At 43.4% G+C, this 13,363-nt stretch overlaps 1 protein-coding gene across 1 annotated transcript in view; it reads right to left on the minus strand.

Annotated features, from left to right (window-relative positions):
* Positions 1–6: 6 nt before the first annotated feature.
* The window catches only part of trit1 (tRNA isopentenyltransferase 1), a 44,115-nt gene continuing 30,758 nt past the window's right edge, over positions 7–13,363 (minus strand). Inside the window, exon 10 of the mRNA XM_048612967.1 lies at positions 7–473. Within this exon, the coding sequence (XP_048468924.1) occupies positions 7–473 (467 nt within the window). The remainder of the gene's footprint in view (positions 474–13,363) is intronic.

The following is a 13,363-nucleotide window of genomic DNA, read 5'->3' on the forward strand; positions in this document are numbered from 1 at the left end:
GAATTGTCAATTACCATATTGAGTAATTACTCTGTCAATTACACATGGCATACAGAGGAACACAGTCTGGATAATGGGCCTAGGATCCAAATCACTGATGGCAACCGAGGCCAAGGTCAAATCTGGAAAGTGGTTGTGGCCTGTGTTCTTGTGGCTGAACTCAAAGTATCTTCTTGTTCCAAATGGAGAGACTGCGATCTCCCAGAATGAATTAGTTTTATTATTACACTGCATTCTTTCAGAAATGTTCAGCTGCGCAGTTGTGACAATTGACAGCAGTTTTTCATTATGTACAGGAAAGGGGTTTTGTTCCGTTCGTTTGGTGCTGTATGTGCTGACTGTGCAATTAGCCACGCAGACTGAGCACATTCCAGACAGTTCACTTACAAAGCTATTCCGGCTATTTCGAAGGTGGATCGTGACTGTTTCATATCCTGCTGGGCAGCCCTTGCTCTGCTTTCGAGAGTGTGCCCCTAGATTCACAGAGAATATGAAGCAGCAGCAGTTAAAACACTTTTTATTCAATCCATGCCTTTGAATTTTGCCAGTAAATCAGTTTGGGCCTCACTTTTATGTTTGGATTCAAAACTTAATCATGCGGCAGGATTCTCAAGACGCTGTTTTGGAATTTTGGCATTGGTTCTGGCTCAGATGTTTCTGAATAAACAACCTTAACAAGTTAACTCTGTCATTGTCACATCAATGTGCTGTCTCTGACTTTTTTTTTTACCACTCCCACTCTCACTTTACAGCTTTTCCCATCTTATTTCTGAGCACCATTCTGTGAGCTCCTCCCTCTCTGATGCCTTCGCTGTGTTGGAGGGAAAGGAAAAAACATGTTTATTCGGCATCTTTCATGATCTCAGGACATCCCAGAGCGTTTGACAAGGTTCCACACAAGGGTTTAGTGAGGAAAATTAAAGTTCATGGTCTCAGAGAGGTGATGTATTGATGTGGATAAAGAATTGGTTGGCAGACAGAAAACAGAGAGTTGGAATAAACAGGTCCTTTCTAGAGTGATAGGCTGTGATGAGTGGATTCAGTGCTGGGACCCCAGCTGTTCACAATATACATTAATGATTTGCACAAAAGAATTGAAGGGAATATCTCCAAATTTACAAATGACACTAAGCTGGGTGGCAGTGTGAGCTGTGAGGAGGATGCTAAGAGGCTGCAGTGACTTAGACAGACTGGCTGAGTGGGCAAATACTTGGCAAATGCAATATAATGTGGATAAATGTGAGGTTATCCACTTTGGTAACAAAAGCAGGAGGGTAGATTGTTATCTGAATGGTGGCAGTTTAGGAAAAGGTGAGATGCAGCGAGACCTGGGTGTCATGGTGGAACAGTCGCTGAACGTTGGCATGCAGATGCAGCAGCATTGAGGAAAGCTAATGGTATGCTGGTCTTCATAGTGAGAGGATTTGAGTATCGGCGTAGGGATGTCTTGCTGCAGCTACACAGGGCTTTGGTGAGGCTACACCTTGAGTATTGTGTGTAGTTTTGGTCTCCTAGTCTGAGAAAAGACATTCTTGTTATTGAGGGAGTCCAGCGAAGGTTCGCCAGACTGATTCCCAGGATGGCAGGATTGACATATGAAGAAAGACCTGATCAACTGGACTTGGGCTCAATGGAATTTTGAAGAATGGGGTGGGTGATCTCCTAGAAACATATAAAATACTGATGGGACTGGACAGTCTAGCTGCGGGAAGAATGCTCCCAATGTTGGGGAAGTCCGGAACATGGGGTCACAGTCTAAGAATAAAGGTTAAGCCATTCAGGACTGTGATGAGGAAGAATTTCTTGACGCAGAGTTGTGAACCTGTGGAATTGTCTCCCATGGGAAGCTATTGGAGCCAGTTCATTAGATATATTCAAGAAGGAGCTTGTTGTTGCCCTTGTGGCTAAAGGGATCAAGGGGTATGGAGAGAGAATGGGAATGGGATACTGAGATTACATAATTGTACTGAATGGTGGTGCAGGCTCAAAGAGCCAAATAGCCTACTCCGCCTATTTTCTATGTTTCTGGCCCATTGAAGTGTAGCCATTGTTGTAAATCTACAAAATACTGCAACCAATTTGCACACAGCAAGGCCCCATCTACAGTGTAATAAAAATAAGACAATCTGTTTTTGTCATGTTTATTGAGGAATGAGTAGTAAACAGGGCCCTGGAGAGAATACTCCTGCTCTTTAGAATAACACCAGTTACATCCATCTGAAAGGGAAAATGGAGATCATCATGGTGGGATATTGATATAAAAATTGCTTTGACTGGAACTGTATTCTGTTCTCTTTGAATATATATGACAACAGTTTAGTTGGTGGAGAGTCATTCAAATTGAGTTCAAACATGTCTGATAACCACCTCTGCAAAACAAACTCTGTCTCATTCCCATAATGATGTAAAATACACTACGATAGGCTCTACAAGTGATGAATGGGAGGTTGGGTTGGTGATGTCCATGCAAGGGTAAATGGCTGAGCTGGGTGAATTAATAGGTGGATAACAGAATGGGTACCTGTAGGATTTAGCTGATAGACAAGATGATCAATGTGTGAGAAATGAGTAAGTGAGTGACATACAAGTGAGCAAAGGGAAATAGATAGATAATGATTTGAAGGTTAGAGAGTTGATTATGGGGCTGGGTGGATGAATCGGGAAGTGGATGAACGCACATGTGAGTAGATAGGGTAGTGGGTGGATAAGTGGGTAGATTACTCAGTTGGGTGAGGAGTTGGGAAAATGCTTAGGAGCTGGGTGAGTATATAAGACCATTTCTTGTTTAAACTTCACTCATTTACATATATTTCTTCAATAAAAATAATTGTGGTTTCTAATGAGTGCCATTGACCAAAGTTTGCTGACAACACCACTGTTGTAGGGCACATATCAAACAATGACAAGACAGAATACAGGAAAGAGGTTGAGTGTACAGCGACATAGTGTAAAGACAATAATCTCTCCATCAATGCCAGCAAAACAAAGGAACTAGTCATTGACTTCAGGAAGCAAAGTGTAGGATACATCCCTGTCTACATCAATGGTTCTGAGGTGGAGATGGTCGAGACCAGCAATGTCCTAGGAGTGATGATCACCAACAATCTGCCCTGGTCCACCCATGTCAACGCACTGATCAAGAAAGCACAACAATGTTGCCACTACCTTGGGAGGCAAAGGAAATTCAGCAAGTCCACAAGGACTTTTACCAATATTTATAGATGCACCATAGAAAGCATTCTATCTGGATGCATCACAGCTTGGTTTGGCAACTGCTCTTCCTAAGACCGCAAGAAACTACAGAGTTGTGAACACAGCCCAGCCCATTACACAAACCAGCCTTCCATCCATTGATTCCATCTAAACTTGCTGCTGCCTTGGGAAAGCAACCAACATAATCAAATACCGCTCCCACCCTGGTTATACGCTCTTCCACCCTCTTCCATTGAGCAGAAGATATAAATGTTTGTATATACGTACAAATAGATTCAAGAGCAGCTTCTTCCCTGCTGTTATTGGACTTCTGAATGGACCTCTCATACTTTTAATTTAATGTTGATCTCACTCTCTGTGTACCTTCTCTGCAGCTGTAACATTGTATGCCTCGCTCTGTTCTATTGCCCTAATGCTGTTTATATGGTATGATCTGTCTGTATTGCACAGAAAGCTAAATTTTTCATTGTACCTAGATATATATGACAATAATTAAGCAAATTAAATCCATTTTAATGTGCAAAGTATAATTTGGGGGTTTGAGCTGTGGGACCAAACAATTCTCATGGTCAGTATCTGCAGAGACTGTATACTATTACACATTGTCTCAGACAGGTACAAGGTAATGAACTGACTGACAAGTTGCTGAGCCTACAAATCAATAACAGGCATCATTGCAACAAAGAAGGAAGAATTCATACAGAACGCAGAGCTTTGCAACATCCTCTCAGGAAGCTGTGTTCAGTAAATCCAGCACAAACTGCAGTATGATTTCTGCAGCCAATATCTGGCACCCTTCCAACATTTAATAAAAGACAAAATAAAATTCCAGGTAAGTACATCTCAGTTATAATTAGTATTTCAACTGAATGAAGAGACATTTATTTATTTAGGATTCCATTCCATTAAATGGTTGAACAAGAACTTTATCAAATAAATGAGAAGGACAACTCATGAACCCAACTGCAGTTTGTGTCTATGAATATGTAAAAATACGCGTGCAATTCTTTGTTTTTCTGGGCTGTCAATCTGTATGTGGATCTCTCAAGTGGGGGAGTGTGTGAATCTCATCTTTTTAACATGAGTCACTTCCTTGTGCGTGTAGCTTTATGTTTCTCTGTGACTCTCTCTGAAATCTGCCTCTTTCCATTGTCAGTGAATATGTTGCAGTGTTGGCATTCTGACGACACAAAGATAGGGAGGAAAGTGGGTTGTGAAGAGGACATAAGGAGCCTACAAAGGGATACAGATAGGTTATGTGAGTGGGCAAAGACCTGGCCAAATGGAGTGCAATGTGGGAAAGTGCAAAAATTATCCATTTTGACAGGAAGAACAAAGAAGAAGCATGTTTTCCAAAAGGTGAGAAGTTACAGAGCTCTGAGATGCAGAGGGATCTGAGTGAACAAGGTGTAGAGCTGGATGAACACAGCAGGCCAGGCAGCATCAGAGGAACAGGGAAGTTGACGTTTCGGGTCTGGACCCTACTATCTCTGAGGGATCTGAGTGTCCTTGTGCATGAATTACAGAAAGTTAGTATGCAGGTATAGCAAGTAGTCAGGGAAGTTAATGGAGTGTTACAGTTTATTGTGAGAGAAATTGAATACAAGAGTGGGGAGGTTATGTTTCAGATACAGGGCATTGGTGAGACAGCATCTCCAGTACTGTGTACAATATTGGTCACTGTACTTACAGAAGGAGGTTAATGTGTTGGAAAGAGTTCAGAGAAGGTTAACTAGACTAATACCTGGAATGTGATAGTTGCCTTATGAGGAAAGGCTGGACAGGCTAGGCCTGTAACCTCTGGATTTTAGAAAAGTCAGCGATGACTTAATTGAAACATAAGACCCTGAGGGGACTTGACTGCCTGGATACGGAAAAGATGTTTCCCCTTGTGAGAGAATCTAGAACTTGAGATCATAGTTAAAAACAAGAGGTCATCTTTTCAAGACGACACGAGGAAATTATTTTTCTCTTAGAGAATTCTGAGTCTTTGGAATTCCCTTTCTCAAAAGGTACTGGGTGCAGAATCTTTAAACATTTTTAAGGCAGTGGTAAATAGATTCTTGATGACCATGGGATTGAAAGATAATTGGGACAATGCGGTAATGCAGAGTTGAGGTTAAAATCAAATCAGCCATGATCTTGTTGAATGGCGAGTAGGCTCGAAGGGCTGAGGGCCGACTCCTGTTTCGTACCTTTGTATATGAAGCCCTTTGTGCTGCCTATCTGCCCCTCTCCATCTGTGTGGGTCAGCCATTATTAGCACACTCACTCTTGCAGGCCTAAACACTAAAACCCAGTCTGACACTTCTGCACAGTACAGAGGGAGTGCAGCTCTTCAACAAAACTATCTTTTCAATGAAAAGTGAAGCAGAGGCTCTGTCTTCCCTCTTCGATGGATGTAGAAGATTCCTGGGCACTATTTCAGAGAAGATCAGGACAGGTATCACTAGGGTCCTGACCATTAGTTATTCCTCAATCAACATCACATATTTTCTGGTCAATATCTTGGTGCTGCATATGGGATCTTGCTGTGCTCATCTTGGTTATCACAATTCCTCCATTTCATCACATGGGAAGTACTTCACTGGCTGTGAAAGACTTGAACACAACTTGTGGTCATGGAAGGGGATATATAAAGGCAGGCCTTTCCTTATTAACAGCAGCCACTGATTGGGTGCTGTTCATTTGAGATTCAGTAGGACAAATTCAACATCTGTCTATTGGGTAGATACAATAACCCATGCCCTCATGATCTATCCATGGGGGCAGGGACGGACACTATTACCCTGAGAGGGCAGATCTGAATACGACTTCATTCCAAAGATGCTCAACATTAAGTCACTAACCGTTTGAATAGTAATACCTTAAAATCCCCAACAAGACACAAAGCTTCACTTTGGTTTCCAAGACAACCTATAAATGAGGGCAACTTCCTGTAAGACCGCTCTCTTAACCTGTTATGAAGATCACTGACTGCTGTTCCATTCTAATACATAGAATACAAGGAACCTTTGAATAGAACAGATTTCTGAAGAAGGGCGGTATACAGGGTAGTATGGCTGAGCAAATGAAACCAAAGCTCGAGAAGGTGAATAAATATCTTTCTCAACATTGACCATGAGAGCTGTGTGTCAGAGGTTTAAATAAACTAATATCCGGTCCTTACCTTCCCTTCAATACTCAAGTCTGATAGCTGCAAGTGTCTACTTCATTTTAAATTACAGAATCACAGAAGTGTTAGGGTACAGAAAGAGGTCATTCAGCCCATCTTGTTTGTACCAGGTCCTCAAATGAGCTTCATTACCCAGTGCCAGTTTCTTGTCTTTTCCCCATACCTTTGCCCATTATTTCTGTCTAAATAACAATCCAATACCCCTCTTGAATGCATCAATTGAAACCTGCCTCCCTCACATTTCCAGGCAGTGCATTCCAGACCCTAACTACTCGCTGGGTGAAAATGTTATTTTCTCACATCACATTTGTTCCTTTTGCAAATCACTGTAAACCTGTGTCCTCTAATTCCTGACACATTTACAAATGGACATTGTTTTCCTGATTTACTCTATCCAGCCCCGTCATGATTTTGAAAACCCTTATCAAATCCCTTAGCCTGCTTCTCTCCAGGGAGAACAGTCCTAACTTCTTCAATCTGTCCACATCACTGAAGTTTCTCACTCCTGGGATGATTCTTGCATACCACTCCAGTACTCATTCCAACATATTCATATTTTTCTTCTAATGCAGCACCCACAGCTGTACTCAATACTCCAGCTGAGGTTTAACAAGTATCTTGTACAAGTTCAACATCACTTCCTTGCTCTTGAACTCTATGACCCAATTAATAAAGCCAAGAACACTAAATTTATTTACTGTTCTCTCCATCTGTCCTACCACATTCAATGACCTCTGCACTTATACACCCAGGTCCCTCTGCTCTTGCAGCTCCTTTAGAATTGTACCCTCCATTTTATGTTGTCCTTCAATGTTCTTCTCACCAAAGTGCATTACCTCACACTTCTCTGCATTGAAATTCATCTGCCTCCTATCTGCTCAGTCCACCAACCTGTCGATATCAGTTAGAGTTCCACACTATCCTGCTCACAGTTTACAATTCTTCCAAGTTGCTAAGTTTCATGTCAACTGCAAATTTTGAAAATTTCCCCTGCACACTACGATCCAGATCACTAATATATAGAAGGAACAGCAAGGGTCCCAATATGCACGCCTGGAGAACTCCACTTCTTCCAGCCTGAAAAATATCCATTGAGCAATACTCTCTGTTTCCTATCACTCAGCCAATCGTTATCCATGTTGCTAGTGTCCCTTTTACACCATGACCTATAACTTTCCTCATATGCCTAATATGTGGCAATACATCAAATATCTTCTGGAAAACCAAGTACACCACATCCACAGTGTTATTCCCATTGAGCTTTTTGTCTGCTATTCTAAAGATTCCAGAAATTTACTTAAACATGGTTTCTCCTTTAGAAATTTGTGCTGATCCTTCCATATCAACACCTTCCCCACTTTTCCCATGTGATTACTAATTCTATCCTGAACGGAATAATTCAGTAAATTAGAGGACATTTCCCTTTAAGTATAGACTGCTCAGAAGCAGAACACTAGTGGCACAGAGGCTGTGTTCTCTGAGTTAGAAAATCCTGGCTCAGGTCTCACCTGCACTGTTAGAATCTGTCTAAACAGTTTGATTCAAATTAGCTTCATGCTATTTCAACTTTGGCTAATTCTCAGGCTCAGACAGAAAGGCTGACTCTCATTGTCATCGGTCGAGTGGCCTGTAGAGAGAAGGATTATTTTAAAACTGCTGACTGTTCATTCTCACAAGGCAGCTGGGGTATGGCTGGTTATAGCTTTAGTGGGGACTGATGAGGTAATGGGTGTAGGTTCAGGCAGTGGAATTTTGGTGGGGTTTTGACTTAAATGTGCATCAGAGTAAGGAAGGGTAAATCCTTCTGTAAGTGAAGCTCCAAATTAAAGAAACTCAGCAGGTCTGACAGTATCTGTGGAGCGAAAAACAGAGTTACTGTTCTGGAGAAGAGTCACACTGGATTTGAAGCATTAACTCTGTTTCTCTCTCCACAGATGCTGCCAGACCTGTTTGAGTTTCTCCAGCACTCTCTTTGTTTCTGATTTCCAACATTGAAAGGCTTGAAAGCACAAATACTTCATTTTTCTTGCATTAGCATGAACACTATCCATAGCGATACCAATGGGTAGGAGATGTCCTCATTCCAGATAAGAGTGTTTTTGCTGTGGTAAGTACGTTGGGAATGGAGAGAAAATCCATTTGAACAATATTGATGTTGTGCAAAGATTAGGACAGATGCATTTTCTCAGGCTTGAGAAATCGTGAAGATTTTGGAGGTAACATTTGCTCTTTGTGTGAGGATGAACAAACAGGAGATAGTGATTCAGTTCCAGTTACATATCTCTTCTCATTTACATTCACAGTGATTTTGAAGGAAGTAAAATCAATGTGTTACATAACAGACCATTAAATTATTAGCTCCCATTTTTAGGATTGAAAAAGACTTTAAACACCGGGATCTCAACTGGTCTTGATTGACAACCTAAATACCAGCTTGTTCCATGCAGATAATCTTCACGTAGAAGCCACATAAAATACGATTCATTTTGTGCATATTTTAGCTGTTGGCCCAGCCCTGAGTCCATCACTTCTGGTACCCATTTACTCCCTATTATTCTGCTCAGTCTTTATGCCATCTTGCCTCCTTCCTTTTCATTGTTCTTGATTACTCAACCTTCTCAAACCCCAATCCTTCAATACTTGTTGTCTTTTGGACTCTCCTGAGGCTGGTCCAGGTTTTACTGCTCTCTGAGATAATCCTACAGCTTCCCAGCCTCTCTTGCAATTCTTTGAAGGGCTGACCAAGGGGACAACACTAACAGCCCCGTCCCAATCACTTCCATCTCACCCGCTGGCCAGCAGACATCTAAGTTCTCCAATCTCTTGCCAACCCTCTCTCTGTGCTCCCAGCCCTGGTCCTCTGTTCTCTGCCAGTGGTTTAGCGCTCACTCCATCATCCCATACTTTCATTGTACAGCCATTTCTCTGAGAGATTGTTCTGGGAATATGGGTTCAAATCCCACCATGGCATTTGGTGAAATATGAATTGTATAAAAAATCAGGAAGTGAGTCCGCTGGCATAATGACAGTCATGTAACCATTATTAATTGTTGGAAAAGCCTATCTGGTTCATTAATGTCCTTTAGGAAAGGAAATCTGCCATTCTTCTCCAGTCTGGCCTACATTTAACTCCAGACCCACAGTGATGTAGTTGAGTCTTAATTGGCAATTATGGATAGGCAACAAATGCTGGCACAAATACATCACTTGTGAAGTTTTAAAAGTTCAGAGACTGGAAGAGATGGGGAAATTCTGGAAGCAAATCCCAGAGCTTAGGACCTGGGCAGCTGAAGACAGAGCTGTGATACAATGACATCCTGGGATTCTCGAGAAGCTGGAGTTAGGGGAGTGCAGGGATTCCGAGTGTGAAAATAAGAATGTGAGGTTTAAAATCGAGCCAGCGTCAGTCAGTGAGCCCTGGTGGGTTATACAATGCTCCACCTTGTTTCTTTGGGATTGTGAAGGTGATATATTGAAATGGTTTGTTGTGACAGTGTAAAGGGGATAACTGAAGGGGCTGATGTCTGTGTGACCTGTGGGTGAACTCTCGGGTGAAGACAGCTTTGAGGAAACATTTGGGACTTGATGTAGCAGAGGAAGCAGGGATTTTGATCATCTCGAGTTTATGGAGGATACAGGAAGCCAGTGGGCAGGGCGTTGGAATGGTCAGCGCTGGGGATGAGACAGGGATACAAGTGGATAACATTACGAGGTTACCAACTCAGGTTGGGCATATTCCAGGAACGTAGGTGGAAGCCACATCATGGAAGGCTGGTGGGGGGTTCTCATTCATTCCACATCACTCTGACCATATTTGCTGGTGTACTTGTCCTTACACTGTCTCTCACTCCCATCACACTCTGTCATTGCCACCTGCATTGCTACTCTGCACTATTGCCTTGATCTTTCCCTTTGGGTCTCCCTCCATGTCAATCTATCCCCTATTTCATTTGGAACCCTTTTTGAATAACCACTTTTAAAAAAAAATCAAAGGCTCTTTTTTTTCAAAAGGAATAACTGGAGTAGCTGTCTAAAATAAAATGATTATGTACAAAAGCTCATAAGCCTATCATACTACCTTCCTTGCATAACAACTGCAAAAACGTATTATTCCCTGTTAAAATAGAATACTTGAATAGGCACTTAAGAACCACCCTCATCACCAAAAGCTCATGAATCCTTCAAATAAACAAGTCTCTTTCCCTGGATCAAAAACAAAGTTGCTGGAAAAGCTCAGCAGGTCTGGCAGCATCTGTGAAGGAGAAAACAAAGTTAACGTTTCGGGTCCAGTGACTCTTTCCCTGGATAGCTGTGTAAACAAATCCTGCTGTACAATGGTTGGATAAAAGGCAGTTAAGCTTTCAAACTGATATTCCATTAACCAATGTGCAAACAAACCCTATTGAACAGAGTCTATTCAAGCCATTGAAGACAACCAGAGGTTCAAACATACATCAAATCTTTGAAAAATCCAAACAGAAGGCTGAACTCCTTTTTTTTGGGAAGATAGGTTTCAACATCTGCCAAAACATCGGTGAAGCCAAAGAGATGACTGAAGTGAAATTGAAAGCTAAGACGAAAACAGTGGGTATATTTCACACAATCAGCTCTAGATTTCAAACTGGCCTAACCTTCCAATATTGCACAATGCAAAATAGCACTTTATCCAATAGATATTCCATACTCAGTAAATGTGGAGCTAGAAAAGCACAGCAGGTCAGACAGTTTCTGAGGAGCAGGAAAGTCAATGTTTTGGGATGAAATCCTTTGTCAGGACTGGGAAGGGGGAGGGGATCCCAGAAATAGATAGAGGGAGGGGTGTTGGGCTGTGGGGAGGGTAGGTGAGATGGAGATAGGTGGATGCAGGTAGGGGGTTATTATGATTAGTCAGTGGGAGGTGTGGAGCTGATAGATGAGTCAGAAGATGGACAGGTTTGGGGGAGAAAGATTTCAAAGCTGGTGAAGTCAATATTCAGGCCATTGGGCTGTAAGCTCCCAAGGTAAAATATCAGGTGTTGTACCTCCAGTTTTCAAACCCATACAATCCTTCCAGATCAGACAGAGATTCATCTGCACTTCATCTAAACTCATCTACTGCATCCAGTGCTCCCGATATGGTCTCCTCCATATCGGGGACTGATTTGCAAAGCAGCTGTGCTCTACACGCACCAACCAACCTGACCATCCTGTCGCCATCCATTTTAATTCCCCCTCCCACTCCCTTGGTAATATGTCTATCCTTGGCCTCCTCCACTGTCAGTGTGAGGCCAAATGTAAACTGGAGGTACAACACCTGATATTTCACCTTAGGAGCTTACAGCCCAATGGCCTGAATATTGACTTCACCAGCTTCAAAATCTCTCTCCCCCCAACCCGTCCATCTTCTGACTCATCTATCCGCTCCACCCTTGCCAATAACCCTCTACCTGCATGCACCTGTCTCCATCTCACCTACCCTTTCCCCAGATCTACATTCCACCCCATTTATTTCAGGGATCCCCTCCCCCTCCCTAGTCCTGACAAAGGGTTTCGGCCTGAAACGTTGACTTTCCTGCTCCTCTGATGCTGTCTGACCTGCTGTGCTTTGCCAGCTCCACATTTATTGATTGATTGATTTATTGTCACCTGTACCGAAATACAGTGAAAAGCTTTGTTTACAATCTGTACAGGCAGATCACAGCAACCAAAGGATGTACAGATTAACAAGGCTTAGAGGCATACAGGTTACATTATTTAAGGCTAGAGTCCATTCATCGGTCTGATAGCAGCTGGGAAGAAGCTGTTTCTGAACCTGCTTGTGTGTGTGTTCAGGCATTTATGTCTTCTGCCTGATGGAAGAGGTGTAGGTGAGCATTACCGGGGTACAATGGGTGTTTGACGATGTTGGCAGCCTTTCCACGGCAGACAGCCGCACAAATAGAGTCCATGGATGGAAGATAAGGAAAGCTGACGTTTCGGGTCGAGACCCTTCTTCAGAAATGGGGTAGGGGAAGGGGATTCTGAAATAAATAGGGAGAGAGGGGGAGGCGGATAGAAGATGGATAGAGGAGAAGATAGGTGGAGAGGAGACAGACAGGTCAAAGAGGCGGGGAAGGAGCCAGTAAAGGAGAGTGTAGGTGGGGAGTTAGGGAGGGGATAGGTCGGTCCAGGGAGGATGGACAGGTCAAGGAGGCAGGATGAGGTTAGTGGGTAGGAGATGGGAGTGGGGCTTGAGGTGGGAGGAATGGTTAGGGATGCGGGGACGAGCTGGGCTGTTTGGGATGCGGTTGGGGGAGGGGACATTTTGAAGCTTGTGAAGTCCACATTGATACCATTGGGCTGCAGGGTTCCCAAGCGAAATATGAGATGCTGTTCCTGCAGCTTTCGGGTGGCATCATTGTGGCACTGGAGGAGGCCCAGGATGGACATGTCGTCCAAGGAGTGGGAGGGGGAGTTGAAATGGTTTGCGACTGGGAGGTGCAGTTGTTTAGTGCGAACCGAGCGTAGGTGCTCCGCAAAGCGGTCCCCAAGCCTCCGCTTGGTTTCCCCGATGTAGAGGAGGCCACAACGGGTACAGCGGATGCAGTATACCACATTAGCAGATGTGCAGGTGAACACCTGTTTGATGTGGAAGGTCTTTTTAGGGCCTGGGATGAGGGTGAGGTGGGGTGGTGTAGGGGCAGGTGTAGCACTTCTTGCGGTTGCAGGGAAATGTGCTGGGTGTGGTGGGGCTGGAGGGGAATGTGGAGCGGACAAGGGAGTCACGGAGAGAATGGCCCCTCCGGAAAGCAGATAAGGGTGGGGAGGGAAAAATATCTTTGGTAGTGGGGTGAGATTGCAGATGGCGGAAGTGTCGGAGGATGATGCGTTGGATCCGGAGGTTGGTGGGGTGGTACGTGAGGACGAGGGGGATTCTGTTTTGGTTGTTATTGCGGGTAGGGGGTGTGAAGGATGAGTTGCAGGAAATGCGAGAGACACGGTCGAGGGCATTTTTGA

This window comes from Rhincodon typus, chromosome 27 (assembly GCF_021869965.1).
Source record: "Rhincodon typus isolate 14 chromosome 27, sRhiTyp1.1, whole genome shotgun sequence".
In the NCBI taxonomy this organism is placed as follows: Eukaryota; Metazoa; Chordata; class Chondrichthyes; order Orectolobiformes; family Rhincodontidae; genus Rhincodon; species Rhincodon typus.